The sequence below is a fragment of the Amblyomma americanum genome, chromosome 1, assembly GCF_052857255.1.
Source record: "Amblyomma americanum isolate KBUSLIRL-KWMA chromosome 1, ASM5285725v1, whole genome shotgun sequence".
Taxonomy (NCBI): domain Eukaryota; kingdom Metazoa; phylum Arthropoda; class Arachnida; order Ixodida; family Ixodidae; genus Amblyomma; species Amblyomma americanum.
Genome location: NC_135497.1, coordinates 375,650,479 through 375,671,606, shown reverse-complemented (window position 1 = coordinate 375,671,606; position 21,128 = coordinate 375,650,479). Strand labels below are relative to the sequence as shown.

Below are 21,128 nucleotides of genomic sequence, written 5' to 3'. Positions count from 1 at the left end.
ATCTGCACCTTTGCATCAACAGCCTAATCCACTTGTAAGTAAGTACAAGAGATCAAATTTCCGCTAAGCAAACAGACTACGCTTCGTAGACGGTCGCTCGCCCGGTTTCTTTTTTGTTTCTCTGTCTTCTTCTTTTTAGGTTGGACGGAAACACCCTATCGGCGCCACGCCGACTATCTACTGCTTCGCTAAAGCAAGGGCCGCATGTCAGAAACGATAACCAAACGCCTAGGTTGCAAGAAAGAGCTCGAACTCCTCTTCGCGTAGAGCACGGTTCACGGGGGGCCACATCGTTAAGGTTGCACCGGGTGCAGGCGTGCTTCTTTCTGAGGTGCGCCCGCGTCTGCGACAGCCATGACTGCGGCGAAATGGATTACCCTCATGGCCATTGTGGTCCGACAGAGCGTAAGAGACGAACGTCGCTTTTGCTTCAGCTCGCGCTGCGCAGAGCACATTTTCAACGCCAATTTCATCTGCGAAGCTGGCTTAATTTTCTTCTCCCTTTGTTGCAATAGCTATTCCTTACCTTAATGTCAACTTCGCGTGTTTTCATAGCCAGTCACTGAGAAAAATCGCTACACTTACACGCCGTCTTCTCCGTATGCGTAAAGGGTATACAGAACGCGACGCACTTAGTTCTTTGTATCTTCGGTACTATGCTTCCCTCTCCTCAAGAGCTATCAACTTAGCTTCTTTGTGCGCGTCTCTGGAGAATGACAGCAGTAAAATGCCGGCAGGTATACTCAGCATTTCAAGTGCAATGCTCGTGATCCGTTATGGGGAGGCGGTGGAACAATTTTCTTATGCACCAAGCAGTCTCTGGTTACTTTGCATCCATCTGGCTGCACTCACGCGGATTGCGGTGCTCAGTGGCAATCTTTACCTTGTTTCCAAGCGTTTTTTTTTTTTACTTGCTTAAGAATCGTGAACTTGGATAGTCGACCGCAGTGAAGTAACAATTAGGATTATTTTATTCGATGCCGTGTGTATAAAATAAACGTATAGGCTTATTTCTTTTGCAAGCATTTTTTTAGCGGAAGGCCCAGCTAACATGCAAGAGTCGTTCAATCTGTAATCAATTGTGGTGCGCACATAAGGTCGGTAATCGAAGTCCAATGGCCATTTTCTGTTTTCAGGGAAATTTTAATACACGACGGGAAAATCTGTCGACGCTAATAGACCTTGGTTTTGCAAGAAACGCTCAAATTTGAAGAAAAAAAATAGTATACCACAGGAAGTGGAAAACGCCACTTTTGCTATTAAGTTGCAAATTTGGATCCACGCAGAAAAAAACTAAATTTTTTGGAACCTGAACATTATTTCCTCATCATCAGCATCATCAGCCTTACTACACCCACTGCAGGGCAAAGGCCTCTTCCATGTTTCTCCAATTAACCCTATCCTTTGCCAGCTGCATCCACCCTTTGCCTGCAAACTTCTTAATCTCATCCGCCCACCTAACCTTCTGCCGCCCCCTGCTACGCTTACTTTCTCTTGGAATCCACTCCGTTACCCTTAAGGACCAGCGGTTATTTTGCCTTCGCATTACATGTCCTGCCCAAGCCCATTTCTTTCTCTTGATTTCGACTAGGATGTCATTAACCCGTGTTTGTTCCCTCACCCACTCTGCCCGCTTCCGATCTCTTAACGTTACACCTATCCGTTTTCTTTCCATGGCTCGCTGCGCTGTCCTTAAGCTGAACTCTTTTCGTTAGCCTCCACGTTTCTGCCCCGTAGGTGGGTACCGGTAAGATTAAGCTGTTGTACACTCCTGAATTCCCTCAATTATATGCCAACTTTTCTATGTGCATCAACGTAAAGAACTTCCTGGCTCCTGGAATTTCTCAGCAAAAAAAAAAATTGCGAACATTGTTCAAAAAGTTATGCGTTCCAGGAAATGCAGTATTTAATGTCGAGAGTGGGACAAGAAGCATTAGGAACTTTGCGCTCAAACGTTTCGTCACTATTGATTGCTTCTTGCTACTAAAGTCAGAGGAAATTCGTACTTCTAGACAGCTAAATTCTTTCTAGACGGCTCAATTATTTTTAGCTGCGTGTTGAAATCTGCTGGAATTCAAAAATTGCGAAAAATGGCTAATTTTGCTTCACATCAAAAAAAAAAACTCACGGAGTCGAGTTTTTCCAAAATTTATCTGAAAGGCCTTTGGTACCTGGTAATTTTAAAGCAACAATAAAGTTTCACTGTACTGTTTTCAAACTATACAGTGAAATGACTAATGAAGACCATATTTTATTCATTACCATCAGGGGATATTGCCCTTTAAAAAACTATTAGATCGAAACTTACTGATTTAGCTAATTAATCAGCGAAAGTTGATTGGCATTAGCGGCCTATATATAGGTCTGCAGTTGCAGGCCTGTTCTGACGTTTCACAGCTGACTGCCCGGTTGGTCGTCTCACAGGCCTGTTTTGGCGTCTCTGTGCCCACGTGCATACTCGGCCTTCTTGCGCTTGCAGTCTTCGGTTCGATCGCATTCCCTGCACACTTCACGGACTCCAGGGCCCGCTTGCACGAATTAAGCAAATTAGTCTAGTTAGCAGCGTTTTCTAATTCGTAGTCTAAACCCTCCGCTGGTTTTGATGAAAGAAAAGGCGCATAACTGGCTCACTGGGTCACACCTCAACCACGCTGTGAGGTGGCGGCGATGTCACCTAAATAACGCGTTACACGGCTGCCACTCTACCCCCCTAAATGCGTGGCTTGCGCTAAATGGCTTGTTCAAAGCTACAACATCGCTCGCTGTAAAAGCGTAACAGTCACGAATTCACCTTCGAATTGCGTGCATAAGTTGTAGTTTAGTTAGAAAAAGGGCAGAATACCAGAAAATACTTCGGAACCATGTTTTTCTGCTTGGCTTTGTTCGTAAGTCAAACGAATAAGTTTTATTCTTTGCGGGGCTTCTATAGGTCTAGCTATTGCGGGTTTGAATTTTTCTGACCTTCTAAGGTATTTCAAGGTCATTTGGCTTGAAATCAGGTTTATAAAACACTTAACAGTAACTTTCGCAGCATTTTTGACAATCATAGCAGCTGTGATGAAACAGACCAAATGTGCGCGAAATTTTACAGTTCTGCTTAGGACTTGAGGTATTCCAAAATGAGCCTGGAAAGCCGGTCACTGCACGGAAATATGAATATTCTCTGCATACGCTGGCAAGCTAGAGCAGGTGGCCTCGATAAGTGCAAGCGGTGCCGAAGAGGTGCAATTTCCGCCACAAAATAATTTGAATTCAGCAGTGAGTACGAAAAGCTAACGGCGACTTGGGAAGCGAATGTGGTGTTTGAAAAGCTCTCACTTCTTCACTTCATTAGCCGCCGCGGTGGCTCAGTGGTTATGGCACTCGGCTGCTGACCCGGAAGACGGGAGTTCGATCCCGGCCGCGGCGGTCACATTTCGGTGGAGACAAAACTCCAGAGGCCCGTGTACTGTGCGATGTCAGTGCACGTTAAAGAGCACCAGGTAGTCGAAATTTCTGGAGCGCTTCACCACGGCGTCCCTCATAGCCAGGGTCGCTTTGGGACGTTAAACCCCATAAAACCAACTAATCCCTTCTTCAGTGTTATAAGAATAACTCTGAAGGAAAGCCACAGCATTACTCACCAAACCTTCACAAGGTCTGTTCCAGCAGGATATATTCATAAAGGAACGTAGAGTGATGAGAAGAAAACATTTTGTGTTTGGCACTTTGTCGAGTACTCAACAGGTGTGTTTCGAAATACAGTGAAGGCGTACTATTAGGGGGAAAAAATCGCGTGCGGTGCCACGCCAAACAACTCGACGCGGTAATTCGTTTTTGAACTGTACTCGCTACTTGAAATACAACACAATACAGAGGGGGAGAATTTAGAAAGTTTTGGCAGTTTCAGGGACCACATATAGTGCCCATGGTTGCTCTGGGAAACTGCCAGTGTGCATTCACTCGCAAGGAACGGACATGTTATTTCACTCTTAGAGCTGAAACAGACAGAAGGAATATGCAGTCGTGTTTAATTGATGTCTGATAACGTTTTATCAGTGGCGCTAAAGCATTTACGGGTGCGAGATTTAATTCCTTGAAAAGAGGTTTTGTGCAGGCGTCGTCCGGTTAATTGGCAACAAGACCAACCGCTGTTCCTTGCTGTTTATGCAACTTGTCTACGTTTGTGTAGTGGTACCCCACACCAGGTGTCAGTATAGCTTAGATGTGACAAAAAAAAGACTTGTAAATTAATAGGTTAATGTTATGCGGCATAAAAAAAAAACATAGCCTGCACAAAAATCCAGCTGTTTTTAATTAAAACTTTTACTTAGCAACATCAAGTTACAAGCCAGTGATTCGGGCCACTCGGAAGGGCAAAAATGCGTTCAACGGGGATGGCGGTCTATAGTTCAGGCCAGTCATCAAACAACTTCCTCTCGACTGAAAAATGGCGGCTTAGAAAACAGTCAGTGGCCTGTTAGGCGCACTCAAAGGAAAATTAAACAATGTCAACATTCACAACTTTCCGCAAAGTCAGCTTACTGACTTTCAGGACAGGATGGAAGAGTGAAAATGGCAAAAAAGTACGATGACCAGATGTTCCGCATGCACAGATGTTAAATGCAATGTAGGCAAAGCCTATGAGCCCTACACCACAGTTTCATAGTGCGTTCAGTTCGTGTCTAGTTTACGGTCTTGTGCACGGCCATACACTGGTTTTACCTGAGCCCGCTCCGGCTTCTGCCTCAGCCTAGACTGACTTGCCTGTTAAAAGTGCCGTTCCACATCGAGGTACTGAGACTCCATGGCATTCTAAAGAGTCGCCGTCCTAAAACGCATACGCAATAATTACTGTGCAGAGGCAGCGGTATATAAAATTCATATACAATGACAAATAAATGTACACAGTAACCAATACTAACATAAAGTAAACGTAAAATAGCATAGAACCTTCATGTTAGGAAGAGATTTTTTTTTTTTTTTTGCTGGCATTATCAATATCTAGATAGAGGACGCGAAATAGGGAACTTGTTAACGTTTGAATGTAGTGAAAACGTGGTTAATAAGATAATGGAAACTTCTAAATTATTTCGTGGAATTTTGTCACTGTGCTAACTAATATGCAACCACACTTAGTAAGTTCGAGGCCGAATTCGTGACTGGTACACATTTTAATGGGCGATATCCAGTAACGGTAGCAAACGAAATAAGGGTTTCATTATGCATTTAATTTTATAGTTTAAAATAGTATAATTGCAGCTCTAGAATTACAGGGTACTAAGGATATTGCAGGGCAATTTTAGCAAAAGTCGACTGCGTTACTTTTTCTTTTTCGAAGCAAATGAACTTTTGGCCATGTTTCGCTATATTTAAATTCCAGAGGATTTAAACATGCAGCTCAAAACGAATTTACCTGTCTAAAAGTAAGAATTTTTCCTGGCTGTAGTAGAAAGGAGCAATCAATGTTGACGAAAAGTTTCAGCGTTAAGCTCCTAGTTCTTATTTTCTCATTTCTTGGAACGCATAACTTTTTGAACGATGTTTGCAGTAATTTTTGCTGCAAATTTCCAAGATCCAAAAAAAGTTGTTTGTGGTCTTCAAACAGAAAGGTTTGAGTACACTTGCTCTAAAAAAAACTTCAGGTTTCACAAACTCTTAGGTTTCTTTCTACGCGGATCGAAACTTGCAATTTTACGAAATCAGAGAAGCGAGGTTTTCTAACTCCTGCAATATACAATTTTTTTTTTAACAAAAACAGCACAGGAACAGGCACAACAAAGAAGAAGATGGGACAGGCGCTAAATAGCCACCCGATTCTTGGCCGATCCCCCAGTGTGGGTATGTGCCATCTTTTGATAGGCTAACAACACCAACAACAACTAGCAACTGAAGGTTTATTGAAAAGGAACACATAAAATATGCTCTCTTTAAAACCAAATTAAAATTTTACCATGATAACTAGGCCATTTCTTGCAAAACTCAGGTGCATTACTTTGTGTCGCCACATTTTCCCATCACATATAAATATTTCATTGAAAACAATAAAAATGGTCATGGGACATCGATTGCCATCCCTGTCTGAACACACCCATAAAACGTACACCGGGGTGTTTCACCTAAAGTGTTCCAGAATTTATTTTTTGAAATACGCTTGTTGAGCTAGAGCAGCGCCTTTTTTCGCCATAGCATTGGTAGCACATCAGAATACAGCTAAAACCTGCACATCAGAAAACGGCTAGAACCTACTAACTAGGCTGCTTAACTGTACTGAGTAGTTAACTTTTTATGAATTACTGTTAGTCTCTTCATTAACTGAAAGGCGTGTAGCCCACCATAAGTAATATCCATATCAGTTTTTAGAACTTCAAAACGCAGTTACCCTCGACGCTGTGGCCTAACAAATTTGGCTATTTCGATTAGTTAAGTGCACTGAAATGGCTGCTTTGCCTGCAAGCTTTACGAAAGCGCATTTATTCTGTCGAGATGTAGGCAAAATTTGTTGGGCTACAGCGCCGAGGGTAAAAGCGTTTTCGAAAATTTAAAAACTGATATGATATTACTTACGTTAGGCTACACGCCTCTGAATAAATAAGGAGACTAATAGTAATAGTTAAACTACTCAATATTAGTTAACCAGTCCACTAGTTAGCACTTCTCAGCTGTATTCTGATGAAATACTCCACTGACAATGCTATGCCGAAAAAAGCGCTCATCTAACTCAAAAGCCTTTTTTTTTTAATTGCAGAACATCTTTGATGGAACACCTGGTAGGTGTATACACTGGTGCTCGAGCAACCTCAGGAAAAGAAAACAGACGTCATGCCAATGACATGTTAATGAGTGACTAAGTGACGGACACCGAACACTGACATTCGTGGGGCGAGCTGAGATGTCCTGCAACGTTAACTCTGATAACACGGCCTAAAGAAAGAACACAAAATACTACGCATATTGTGCTGGTGACACTGGCCATGCACCGAAGGTGAGAAATTACAGTGTAATGCTGGAAAGTACCGAATGGTCTCCAACTCACTAACATGGAGCAGGTGTCGTGCAACTCTGTCATATTCGAGCGTTCCCACAAGGTCGTTGATGACGTGCGCATTTTGCACCATGTCGGCGGAAACTCCGGGGAAGCTTGGAAAAATCGTTGTCGCATTCCACGTAGCACAAGAGGCTGCTCCATATTTGTTCAAAACTTTTCAAATGCATAAATTGAAAGAAATCAGCCACTACCATCTCCGTACTTACGGTAGTTGTTCTAGCTTCTTCACTTGTCTCACGGTGGGTGTGCGCCAGACACACACTGAAGACGAACCTAAGCCGAACTTCTCAGCTGTGCCTCATAATTTTTTGCACTAAGTTAATATTTAGGACCAGGTTCGTAACCTTGAACAAGAACCATCGCTACACCCTAGGAAACGAGACAGACTGGCACGACCATGTTTTGCGGCATATTAATCATATTAGTCGTCGAGGGTCATCCGACAAAACAGACATTTGATTCATTTAGTACGTAGTCGCTCTCTGCCGTAGAAAACTAAAGGCCACCGAGAATCAGGTCTCAATGCGCTTGAGGCCTGCACTTTTGGGAGGAGGTTCATCAAACTTCCGAACTGGTTGCGCAGACGCCAGGAAGAACCACCGAAGGAAGAAAGACAAATGCGTACGTTGACTCTTGCGAGTACGTGAGGCGGCAGCTGCGTCTGTGTTTCTTTGGGTTCCCTGCACTGAGATTCCGCTGCATGTTGTCGAGCGCCAGGAGCACGAATCTAATCAGCCGTTTTCCCATGCGACATGTAGATTAAGGAGGACGCGCGGTACTGTTCGCGGGCGATCCGACGGCGACAACTAGCGTAATTCCCGATTCTAATGTGCCCCTGAATCTAACCCGCGTAGGTTCATATAACGCGCTTTCAGTCTTGTATCCGGTTGTAACGCGCACTGCCGTTTCGAGGTTCAATTTTCACGGAAAAAGTGCTACTGTTTTAAAGTATAGTTAAATCGAGTAGACATGCGACAGCATGTGTTTAGCCTGGTTGGCTCGTGGTTATGGGTCGTCGGCAGGTCTGACGACGATATTAGACTCAGGTTAAGCTCTGATCGAGGTTAAGCTGGCCTGATCTGTTCGCGCCGCAGAGGGAAGTTGACGAAGACGACGATGCGAAATGTGCAATGCACAGCGCGAGACTGTGTTGCAATTTAACACGTGCCATCGTATTTGAGGCAACAACAACAACAACAACACGAGCCGCGATCGGCTGCGGCGATAGCATAGTGCTTGCGTAGGCATATTCGCAGCAAAGAAAGGAAAAGTTATGAGCAAATGCTAAAATAAGTCAAACTATTCGACTGAACTCAAGTATGCCTTAAGCACTTTCATCGAGAGGTCACTGAAAATGTAGCGAAAGTTGTCACTCGTAACCATTATTATTTCTGCGTGATAAAAGTCTTTCATTAATCAAATAGTTCCATACGCAGTTTAATAGTGCCCTTATTTTTTTACGAATTCCTTTCAGAACTGTCTAATATCACCAGTGTATCCAGGCTCGCATTTCACCTATCAACGACAAAATGGTGAGTGGCTTCTAACACAGATAGACGCGTGCAGATGAGGAGTGATGCACTTTTATGTCATATGCGTATTGTACTGACATTCACGTACATTCAGTGAGGCAAATGTAAACGGAACATTTAACACTTTAAAAATACATAACTGCTTACTAATACCGGACGGAATTATTTTCGCACGCTCAGCAAAAAAATTTGCACATCCGTGTTCAGTGAAGTCATGTAATAAACGTACTAGCTACACGAATTCACGCTGTTGACATTAGGATTGCAATAAGATATTCACTAACATTGTCGCGGTTCATGCTTCTTTTTAGTTTTGGTACTCTGGAATCAAGCAACCAGTCCGCTGACGAAAACTAATGATCCAATGATGTACTCTTCTGCAGTAAGAAGTGTAGAAATTTTGTCATCGACCTTTAGTTCTCGCTTTAAAGGCAGGCTAAATCGAATGAACAAGAAAGGTTTCTTTAGGAATTACTTAATTACGCCAAAAAAGAATGCACGCTTTCATTTTTCAGCACCATCTAACAACGTTCTGCTTGTTACTCCTCGAGTAACCGCAGTTTGCTAGTTTCCACAAATCTTGTTCTATTTCACTGTTTACTTTCTCTTAATTTCTCTTTTTTTTTCGTCCCCTTCATTATGCTAACTTTTTCTCAAAACGCTGCCTTCGTTTTTCGGGCAAGAAAACTTTCGCTCACTACCTTCCTTTCCGGCATGCTGCTCCTACCGAACCCATTGGTTGGAACTCACGGGCCCGAAATGACCAGGCCTCACTCAAACTCGCCATCTTCCTCCACCGGCCTTCCGCGAACCACCGCCATCGCCGCCTCATCTAAATCCCATCACGCCTGGCTGGTCTTCATGGTTCAGCCATTGGCTCGGTCCGAGGCATGCTAACATTGCAAATCCACTAGACTGGGCACCTCCTCCATACGTGCAGCCAGCCAGAAGTGACGCCGAAGCAGGTATAAACGTGACAAGTGGAAAGAGCACCACGCCTATATTTCCGCACACTTTCCTGCGGGGGACAAAGTTTTATATTGACTTTTGGTTGCCTCCTTCTTTGCAGCTCGCCGAGCTGAGCTGCCAACGCGAAGCTTAGTACTACCAGCTTCAAATCATACTATTCGGTAAGTATTTTTGATTTCAGCCGCCGCGGTGGCAGAGTGGTTACGGCGCTCGGCTGCTGGCCCAAAAGACGCGGGTTCGATCCCGGCCGCGGCGGTCGAATTTCGATGGAGGCGAAATTCTAGAGGCCCGCGTGCTGTGCGATGTCAGTGCACGTTAAAGAACCCCAGGTGGTCGAAAATTCCGGAGCCCTTCACTGCGGCGTCTCTCATAGCCTGAGTCGCTTTGAGACGTTAAACCCCCATAGTAGTTTTGATTTGTTTTATTTATTTTTATTAAAGTTGTTTATTTTCATTTGTTCCACACCTCAGCATTTTTGTACAGAGTGTACTACAGGCATAGGGAGGAGCGCGGACTTTGGGTAAAGGAACAAAGTATAGTGTGAATGCAATTTTAGATAAGTCTCACCTTGTTAGTACGGGCATTTCGGCTCTCGAGCCAGACCGACAGCAGAATCGAACTGTCCGCAATAACTAATGTGTATATATATATATATATATATATATATATATATATATATATATATATATATATATATATATATATATGGTTTTGTTTATGGTTTATGGGGGATTTAACTTCCCAAAGCGGCTCAGGGTATGAGGGACGCCGTAGTGAAGGGCTCCGGAAATTTCGACCACCTGGGATTCTTTTACGTGCACTGACATGCAGTACATGAGCCACGCAGTAGTGAAGGGCTCCGGAAATTTCGACCACCTGGGGTTCTTTAATGTGCACTGACATCGCACAGTACACGGGCCTCTAGAATTTCGCCTCCATCGAAATTCAATCGAATATGTATATATATATATATATATATATATATATATATATATATATATATATATATATATATATATATATATATATATATATATATATATATATATATATATATATATATATATATATATATATATATATATATATATATATATATACATACACACACTGTGTCCCGGCTAACTTTAGCCGGCGTTTAAAAATAGCCGCGGCATTCTAAGACGACGCGACCAAATGCTTATTGCTGGCTATTCTATGGAGCAACTCATACTTTTTTATTGGGCTGAACTGCATATTTAGACGAAATTAATCAACCAACTTGCCATTTGCCTTGTCTGCTAATAGCTTAACGAGGGTCTCGGTTCTGGCAGTCTTGATGCCATGGGTAGCATAAGAGGGCTCTCGCAGTTTCCGCCATCGCCGTTTGATGACGTTCTACGTCACACTCTCGGTAATGCAGGACGTGCTACGTTCGCCGTTATGGACGAGGGTGGCGCTGGTGAACACTCTCAAGGTTCGCTTACACAGAATGAAACATAAATACCCACGAGAGCAGCAGATTGGACAGTCGTCGCCGTTGCTCGGTTGGTAGAGCACCGGACGCGATATTCGGAGGTCGTGGGTTCGGATCCCACCGGCGGCATGGTTGTCTTTTCTGCTGCTTTATAAGTAATTTTTTTCCACCAATTGATTGGCACTACTAATTAAATAAAAACGAAACATTCCCCTGTACACCTTGGTTTCGCTGACTGTTGGCTTCCTATATAGTATGGTTTTGGTTTATGGGTGTTTAATTTGGCTATTTCGACTAGTTACGACCGCTGGAGGGGTTGCTTTGCCTGCATGCTTTCGAAAGCTCATGCATTTTCGCACGATGCAACCACATTTTGTCGAGTCACAACGGCGAGAGTAATGGCGTTTTCGAAACTCTAAAAACTGATACGGCTATTATTAACGGTCGGCTACAAATCTCTAATTGCAATCAGGTACCTATTGTTAATAGTTAAAAAGTTAACTATTATAATTTAGTTAATCACTTAGCTAGTTAAGATGATGCGCCTGTTTTAGACGTCCGCCAAGGTTGGCATTGCTATGCCGGAAAAAGCTACTGCTTATCTCAAAAATCGTATTTTTAAACACGAGTGATCACCTTCCCTGAGACACCTGGTATATACACACACAAGGGAAAGGAAAATGAGGGTCTCGTTTGACATACATACAAGAATATGTTGGCTGTCGGCATCCTTCATATGGCGGGTGTTACAAGGAAGACTAAGTATTTTTCAAAAATATGATTTTGAGGCAAAAATAAGGCTTTTGCGGCATGGTATTGCCAGGGTTGACGGACGCCAGAAAGCCGGTGAATCATCTCAACTAGTAAGATCGTTAACTAATTTTCAATAATTAACTTTATAACTATTAGAGATAGGCGTCTAGTTCCAATTACAGATCTGTAGCCGGCCGTATAGTAACCGCCATATCAGTTTTTGGAATTTCGAAAACGAGATTACCATCGCCGCTGTGGCTCGACAAAATTTGGCTGCATCGTGCGAAAATATATGCGCTTTTGAAAGCGTCCAGGCAAAGCAACCCCTCCAGTTCACGCAGGTAGTCAAAAAAGTGCAGAGCATGGCGCTCCTACATGCTCACCCGTGATAATTTAGCGGTACAGGCGAGGTCTTTGTTACACCTCACACTACAACCTGCCTACCTACAGACAGACCAATACAGACTGCTCAAAGCAAGGCGGTGTCGCGCGTCCAGCCGGAAATTGTGCTGATCATATTCGGAATTTCAAGATGGCCACTGGAACGGCCCCTGCCACCTCACACGGTTGGCGGGTGGAGGTTTCACAGAGACGCTGGACAGTTTCCGCCGTCATGGTCCTCCAAATGCCTATCGTGAACTGATAGTACAAGCACTCATACTGGCTCGATTACGGCGAGTAATAGCATTACAGCTAGTAATCTCTTTTCGCCAGCAGAAAGTGGTATTGGACTGTTGCTGACGTAACCGTTACGCCGTCTTTTCGTTACTCCGTCAATTGGCGTACAAGAGAGTCTGCTTTTGCCAAGAAATCTGATTTGGGAGAACCTCGGCTCACATTATAGAGCAATGACAACGCAAAAAGCGTTACTCTAAAGGATCATGCATTTAACGAGCAAATGCAATCATTCGTTGCGTATATGTTCGTGCTTACTTTTTTTTCCCGTCTTGGTAGTGCAAAGACACTTCTAGCTTATCTGCACTATACGCGTTTGTCGACGCCCTCGCTGTACAAAGTCCGATAGCTGACAGTCTGCATCCTCCTCATCGGGCATCTTTATGTCGCGCAGTTTCGGGAACCACACCTCGTATTTTACATGAATTACTGCTCCAGTTAGTTATTTTTTCCCCGCTCCCTTCCTGTTATTTTTCACTAAGCCTGCGACGTCAGTAGTGATAGGTAGAAAGGAGCACGATGTCGGTGACACGGGTATTAAATGGGCTCTGGAAGGGGCTCTAATAAAGCTCCATTATGGCAGGGATGTTAAAGCACGCCTTTTCACGAATACTGTCCAGCAAGAAATTTTCTAATGCGCTTTGTAGAAGCCGAGTTGCCTGTAGTCAAGATTCGAATATCCGTGTCTTCGCGCTTTTCCCTCTCCTCTCGTCACTTTTTGCACGCTGGAAGGTTGGCTCTCCTCCGCCGGCCCCACCTCCGGGGGAGAGCTTCCTGGGCCCCCAGAGCTACGCGGCTTATTGGCCGCGGCCTTGGTAGCTGGCTGACGTCTGAAAGATTCTAACCAATAGCCATCTCTCAACTTGTATACGTAGATGCGAGCGACGGAGGAGGGTGCGAGCATGAAAAAGTCGCCGGGAAGGGCTCGCCAACTTTCGCGCGTGATTGTGGGTCCTCTGCTGCGTGTAGAAGAGTATTATTTGGCTCAGGTTTTCATGACAGCACAATGAAGTGATAGAGCGAGTTGATGTGCTTTCCTCGGAAGGTGTTTCAGAGCCCCTTCAAAGGGGGAGCTGGAAAAAAAGGCAAACTAATAAAGCACAGTTGGTTAATTTCAAAACGCAACCGCCTATTTCTTGAATGCTGATGAATAGTCGCCCGGTAAGCGCCAAGGAGCTTTTTCTTCACCCACGCAGCACTACGTGGGACCCCAGGAGCAAGTTCGTTGGCGTGCAGCCTTTCTCTCTCAAATTATCCGCCTCCTCTCGGCATTTTTCATTGACGCAAAACTACAACGCACGCAACGCCAGCCGTGCACAACAACCCACACATTATCCTATGTTTTGTCCGTTTTGTTGCTTCTCACATGACGCTCCTGTGCACGTTTTTTTTTTTTTTGTCCTTTGTGTAAGATGAGGGGTTGGTTTAGGCGTTACAATAGACGCACCGTAAGTAATCCTTCTGACTGAACGCAGTCCACGAGGAACAATGAAAGGTTGAAATAAACTGAGCCGAAAGGAGTGTTTCAGAAGCCCTTTCGGGTGTGCGCACAACATTTCGTTCAGCGGCCGCGCAAAATCCTGTGGTTTATACGGTCGACGCCATAATACTAATCAGGCCAATCACGCAACAGGTAACAACGCTTTTCGGCAGAAAACAAAGTTTCAGAGTCGTGTTGTATGAAGCGTATCGGCGGAGCATACATGAACATATATATAACGTTGTATATACTGCTGATGATGCAACGCCGACTTTCTCTTCGAATATCATCGCATTGCCTGAAGATGTCTTTGTTGTGAGGCAGAGTCGCCAATTTTCCGAAAATATTGATTTCGGAGGCTCCTTAGCGCAAATCGTAGCAAAATTATAGCGTTAAAAAATAATTGTGCCCGTAACTCAGCCTGCGTCATTAATTTTCTTTTGTAGCCTTCACGGAGGAAGACTGCCACACGAAGGCTTTTTGGAAATGAAAATTGCGGGGAAATGGCAATCGTTGTGTGGCGATGCTTGGGACCAACGAATGACAGCAATGGCGTGCGAGGAAATGGGCTACACCCGGTGAGCTTGGGACACTTAGCATATACCTCACGGTTGCCGCAGTCTTTAACGACAGCTCCTTTTCTCTCAAGAGGTGGAGAGTATATCCAAAGAAAATATCCTTGGTTGACATCTCGACATGGATTTGACGTGGACTGTCCGAAGGAAGTGAATAAAATGGGACAGTGCAGCGTTCAAAGAATTCTGTGCTCCAGCACGCGGCGAATTAAAGTTTCTTGCTTTCGGGACTATGGTGAGTACATGCGCTCGCTAAATGTACTTGCGGTTAGAATCGAATAACTGAGAGACGACGGATGAGCAACGCCAGTTAATGTTCCATGCCCTGCATTCTTGGACAAAAATTTTGAATATTCGAATATTGTTAGTTACTGTTATGGAAATACAAAAGTTAATGGTGCAGTCTTCCGATGCTTAGCAAAATTTTTCTTTAAAAGTTTTTCGATTGGTCCCATCGAGCAGTTAAGGCTGCCATATAACACTAATGGGAAGATTTTTTGACAATAGCAAAAACGATAATGGCAAAAAGAACTCGAAGGCCTGCGGATATATTGATTGTTATAGCGAAAACTTACAATATGTGAAAAAATTGCGTTCTTAAACTCTTTCCCGTTGAAAAATGTCTTTGTATAGAATTGCTGGGTGAAAGGCTTTCACCCAGTGCCGCGTATGACTTTGAGGGCTCGAATCTTTGATAAGACGTCAACTGCAAGGACGCTCTCGTTCCTTCTGATGAACCTAATCGTACACTTCAGTAGTAAGCAGGTTTCGGTCAAACAAAGTGACCATTTAAGCTAGTTTCTTTTCTTTGAGGAAGGCGGGTGGAAAGGGGCAGGAACTTTTGTTCTACAAAAGTACTTTCTATGAAATGGCATGCGAAGACCATCGAACACTTAAACTTTGCAGACACATTCTTAGCACAATCTATCACCTTTACCTGCAGCCTCCGCTTGCAATCCAGGAGAGCATCCTTTCCAAGGTATGTGCCACCTAGTGGTTGGAACACCAAGTTTGTCGCATGCCGAAGCCAAGTTGTTCTGCCAGTCGAGGGGCTCCCGGCTCCTCACCACACACTCCGACGTCAAAAGCAGCTTCATATCGGCGTTGCTTTCGGCTCTTCACAAAGGTAAGCCCCGAGAAAAGCGCATGTTGCTCATAGCGACAGGCTCTGGCCGTCAGTTCATATCGGACGACCGTCGAGCGCGCAGGCCTTGAGCGCTGGCACACGGATGGCGTGAGGGTTGACGGCGTCTGGATTTGGGAGACGACGAAACTCAGCCTGGCAGCCGACCAGCCTCGGCCACTCGGAAGTGCTGCGGTTGCCTCAACGCGCGAATGTCTCATTCTGGAAAGGGAGAATTCTCAAGCAGCACAACTCAGTTACGCCCGCCACGGGTGGAACGCTGCCCACTGCTCAGAAAACCTTCCGTTCATATGCGAGAGACCGGCTTTCCCCATAGGCAAGTGAGCAAGGCCTACCGGATTCCTTTGATCAAGCCATTATTTTACGAGCTGAATATCCAGCGAGGGGCATAGGACTTGGAATGACTTGAAGGTTGCGCCTGAATTGTGAATGCATTACCCATTCGTTCCAGGGTGTCGTCATTCCGACGGCGCTTACTCTGGAATAGCAAACGTGACAGAAAGTGGAAAGCCATGTCTCCGCTGGGTACACGCCCGCATTGGCGAAATAGTCAGCAGAAACTACCCCCAGTCGCACCTGGTAAGTGCTCAGTGACCAGTGCAGTTTTCAGACTTTCTTCTTGCAACTTGTGAAGATAACTGCCTGTCAGGAAGTTTAAAAGAAATTCCGCTCCAGTAAAAGTTCAAAGCCTTTTCGAAAAGAGCCAAATGGCTAGAAAGTTGGACTCGCTCGGTTCAGGAACATAAATGTACGATTTTGAAGCACAAATTTCGTACGGTAGGTTATGGTTGCAATCACTCTTTAACTTCGCTGTTATATCTGAGTGACTAAAAGTACCCCCTTTGATATCCGCGAGCTTCGATCGAAAAAACAACTCGCTCGGCAGTGGCAATGCTAGCCAGAAGAATCGTTAGAAGCATAGCAAGAAATGACTGCCATGTTTGAAGTTCCTCGGTAGGGTTTTATGATGTTCAAGAAGGTTAAAAATCTGCTAAAGCTAAGAACATTCATTTGCCATTTGCTCCAGGAACTACAAGGGCATAACTATTGCCGCTCCCCTGACGGCGACAGCACACCTTGGTGCTTCGTGAACGAACACGACTACGAACACTGCGATATTCCAGACTGTTCGCAAGCCAATGGTACGCACAATGTGTCTTCGGGGTTCACTCTATGACGACACTGAATAGAAAGCGATGGAAACGCTTACAGTTGGTTTTCACTGCCCTTCTTCCAATAGGCCCAAGTGTCACAGTCGTGGTGAAGAAATGTTCCGAAAACGAGTTCCAATGCAGCCCGGACCAGTGAGTGCAATTCGATGCACCCATCCTTCCCAACCCCTCACAAAACACTGAAAGGGCAGTGTTCAAAACGCAAATGTTGCGTTAAATGGGTACGGGTACAGAGTTTCTTGGGTGTCCATTTATTTGCCTTGAAAGAGGTCTAGACGCTTAGTGGTCATGAAAATGAGCTCAAAACACCAGTGCACAGCGTTAATATTTAATTACAAACGATTTTGTACCTGTAGTTTCCGTTTCGGTCGGTGCAAGCGCTGAAGTGTACCTTGACGTCACGGTCGACCGGCCAACATGGACAACCACATTCTTGATGACGTCGGCGTCGCCGACAAGCACATGTTGTTGCTGAACCACCACTGGATTCGGTGACGTCACAATTATTGGGGCTGGTGCACCCTGACGTCATCCGATGTGGGGGGAAATCCCGGGCGGCTCCTCCAACAGCATTCAAAAATATATTAAATGATGTTTCAGTCAACGCCTGTTACAGGAACTTGCTGGAAGGCATATTCTTGCGCCCATGAAACAAATGATATCGTTTGTTAGCGTTCGAAGTTTTGTATCTGTACCCCGTTAAAAGCGAGAAAAAAACACTGCCTCAAGCAAGTGACATCGATCGAACCACACACGACGACAAGACGAATGCAATAAAAGATCGGCGATTTGGCATCTGTACGCGGTTTCAGACAGTGAAACGGTGCCGCAGGTGTTAACGCGTACAAGCAATTCGTGTGAACGTGTCTTCTATAGGGCTGGCACAAGAGCAATGCCTCATCCGGGGTTGTTTCTCCTGCTTTAGCAAAACATAAAAACCCTCGACAGAAAGACGACGTACGTGAGCAAAGAGAGAGTGAAGTTGAGGGTGAAATATACAGCCATTCCAGGCCAAAGCCCCAGCCTAGGTACAGGTATACGAAGCGAGTGACAGCGAATTTTAGCTGTTCATTTCGATCCCCTCCTCAGTTTGTGTTCTTCCCCTTTCTGCCGTTAAGCCCAAAACTTAACGTACTCTCTGCCCCCCTCTGCATGCAGATGCATTCGAAAGGAATGGATCTGTGATGGAGACACAGACTGCCGAAACGGAAGGGACGAAGCTGGCTGCGGTGAGTCTTGGGCGATTCGCAATGTTTCTTTTGAAGGAGGCTCACCCAGTACGAAAGGTTGTTTCGAGAACTGTGGCGCAGTCTGCGTGAAGCACATAATGAATGTATAACAATATTATCAATGATAAAAGATAGAGTGGAGACAGTGTATGGCAGTATCTCGAGTCGTGTTCCCGCATCATTTCAGATCGTCTCCTGGAGCTATTTCAGAAAACGCCGATGAGAAGAATGAGCCGCTACGAGTCTGCGAGATACTTTTCCGCCAGCGTCACGAAGGTATGGAGTCTCATTATGCGGCTTAGCCGCAAAAAGCTATGCCCTGACGCTTCAGTGTGAATTACTTGCCCATTTGAAGGCGCAGCCACCCATCGTTCCTCTTAAAACACTGGCTGCATACCTCTTCAAGCCTCTTTTCGAAACTCTTCTGCTTTATCAAAGTAACAAGCAAAGCGCTAATTTCAGGGCTTTACGAGCCCTCCCGTTTCTGTGCACTTCCCTATATTCGTGCGCGGCGCTATGTTAGCTGGTGTTCCACTGCTCGAAGCCCGTGTGAAAAGCCTACTATCGTCTTTTCTCCCCGCACACGCAGTGCGCGGCGAAGTGCGTGAACGCGGCGGCGTTCACCTGCCGCTCCTTCAGCTACATGGCGTCCGGCAGCCTGTGCATTCTCAGCGACCGCAACGTGGCTCGGACGGGGTCGCTGGTGGCCGACGCTCGGTTCGACTACTACGAGAGCACGGCCCACGCCGGCAAGTGCATGGAGAACCCCTGGCGCGCATTCTGCGCACGCGGGAGCTTTCGTGACGACGCCCTGATAGAAGCACCTGACGGCAGAAAAGTGCACAGAGACAGCGCAATATATAGCATAGTGCTGTTTTCGAGGAGTGGCTTTGTTGTTAGCGATTCTCCCGTGCACTGAACCAATAGCGGAAATTTTCTTTTTTTGTCTCAGACCCGTAAGATTTACACCGATGACACACGCGCGCGCAAATGGTCGTTTAACGCTATCTCCGTAAAAGTCGACTTCAACATTCGCGTCGATAAGAAGTGTCCTATACCTACATGCATGTGCCTTTTCCAGTAGCGTCAATTTAATGACAGTGAAATGAAGCTGGGCAATGGATGAGATCCTCTATGCGAGGCGCATCGTTCAACGACGATGTCATTCATCTATTGACACTATTTGTCCGACATAGTATTTTATCTGGATACACTCTTCGCTGAGGTTCTGCGCATTTCAAGACTTCCCAAGCCACGGCAAAAAAAAAAAATGCCTGGGACTTCTGCTCGCGTTGCGGCCTATATTTGAAAAAAATGCGACACCTCAAAAGCAAGTTAATTAAGGGGCCCTATTTTCTAACAATCCATTTCATTTAACATTCATTCGGTCATCTACCATTTGTCACTGCTCTCAATGACGTAGGCCGTGAAAGAAGACGTCTGCTAGCTTGTCGTTGCAGAAACGCGTCGATGCCGCACTGGCGGACCGGCTCCGACAACAGCGAACGACGGAGCACGACAGCGCATCTGACGAGCTTTATCGTTGCCAACCGAGTCTCGTGGCGAATTCCAGTCGGCGATTCGGAGCAGCTCCCCGAATCCGCGACGGAGCAAGATGTCTAGCGATCAAACCGTCGACCTCCAATCAGAGTTCAGGATTATAACCCAAATCGCCCCTTGAAACACGTTCTTAGGTTTCGCAGAACAAAAGGACTTGCACTGGGCCGCCGATTTGAGCACACTATCAGTAAAGAAACCGGGCGTCGGCTGTGCCACCAACTGGCGTATACATAGTGGGCCGTGTGACTCCGCGGTACTGAATGCGGCGGCAAGTGGCTGGCTAGCGGCGGCGGACCGGCCATGTCGGTGATTGGCCGTTTGCTTCCCCACCTACTGTTGCCTTCGTAATGACTGACGCCACAGCCAAATGAAATGGATCGTTAGAAAATACGGCCCCTGCTGACTGTCGCTTCAGACCTGAACGAACTATCAGAAAACTACACCAAATCTTTTGCGGCTTGATAAGGGTCGGTGTGTGTGTGTGCTTCTTTTTCGTTCGTTCTGCGAAACTGCAGACAACTGCACGGGAATGTTCCGCTGTCGCAATGGGAAATGCATCGAGCGACAGCTACTTTGCGACATTGCCAACGACTGCGGTGACCGCTCGGACGAGGCCAGCTGCGGTGAGACCAAATGACCACATTTCGCAGCTGAGGTGTCCCGCAGTAACCAGCGTCCTCACTTGCAGTCACCCGGATGGACTTTCAGGTGCGCTTACGCGGGGGACCCCATTCCCCGGGCCGCCAGGCCGAAGGCCGGGTGGAGGTCAAAGTTCACGACCACTGGGGTCTAGTCTGCGACGACAACTGGGACGCCGAGGCGGCAAACGTTGTCTGCAGGGAACTCGGCTTTCCGCTGTGAGTGTCAGGCAACAACGAGGGGCACAATTTTGATGGCGGACATTTTCCACGATGGCGAATTCTGCGACCTGAGAGTGCTCGCACACAGACATGATGTCAGTGCCTTCCGTTGTGTCGTAAAGTTTTTTTTGCGACTAGAAACTTCCACGCAGAAAAAAACAATGGTATTAATTTACCGGCTAGAGCGCACGCTCACTTACACTCAATGCGCAGATAATCCGCCCCTTTCTTATCATGCCTTGCTTTATTAACCGGAATTTAGGACTACGCTCACACCCTACACCATAGACATGACTTGTTCACTTGTGGTCTGCAGGGGCGCTATTGAAGCAACGAAAGAATCGCACCACGGACTGCCTGCTGAGGAAAGCGCCGCAGACATATTTATGGACGACGTCCTGTGCGTTGGCAACGAGACGTCATTGGCGCACTGCACGTTCCCTGGCTGGAAAAAGCACAATTGCTTCATCAACGAAACAGCTGGAGTGAGATGCAGAACCAAAGGTATCGTACGCACAAAGCTGCCACACGTGCACGAATATTTACACTGCGACCTCATTGTGATAAATATGTCTATCCACTGCATTTTACATTATTTAATAATGCTCAGCGTTTAGAACAAAGCTCACATCCAAAATTAGCGGTGGTATAGCGTTGGAGCTGTACGTAAGCTTCCGATTGTCAGCAAATAACTAG

The 21,128-nt window shown here is 45.6% G+C and overlaps 1 protein-coding gene across 1 annotated transcript in view; it reads left to right on the top strand.

Moving 5' to 3' along the window:
* Nucleotides 1-288: 288 nt before the first annotated feature.
* The window catches only part of LOC144101281 (neurotrypsin-like), a 39,454-nt gene continuing 18,614 nt past the window's right edge, over nt 289-21,128 (top strand). Inside the window, exons 1-17 of the mRNA XM_077634379.1 lie at nt 289-405; nt 8,502-8,559; nt 9,327-9,524; nt 9,629-9,689; nt 14,339-14,470; nt 14,542-14,702; nt 15,411-15,593; nt 15,676-15,927; nt 16,063-16,190; nt 16,639-16,753; nt 16,852-16,915; nt 17,942-18,012; nt 18,200-18,288; nt 18,602-18,761; nt 20,088-20,195; nt 20,261-20,429; nt 20,749-20,936. Coding sequence (XP_077490505.1) covers nt 355-405; nt 8,502-8,559; nt 9,327-9,524; nt 9,629-9,689; nt 14,339-14,470; nt 14,542-14,702; nt 15,411-15,593; nt 15,676-15,927; nt 16,063-16,190; nt 16,639-16,753; nt 16,852-16,915; nt 17,942-18,012; nt 18,200-18,288; nt 18,602-18,761; nt 20,088-20,195; nt 20,261-20,429; nt 20,749-20,936 — 2,188 coding nt within the window. The 5' untranslated portion in view covers nt 289-354. The remainder of the gene's footprint in view (nt 406-8,501; nt 8,560-9,326; nt 9,525-9,628; nt 9,690-14,338; nt 14,471-14,541; nt 14,703-15,410; nt 15,594-15,675; nt 15,928-16,062; nt 16,191-16,638; nt 16,754-16,851; nt 16,916-17,941; nt 18,013-18,199; nt 18,289-18,601; nt 18,762-20,087; nt 20,196-20,260; nt 20,430-20,748; nt 20,937-21,128) is intronic.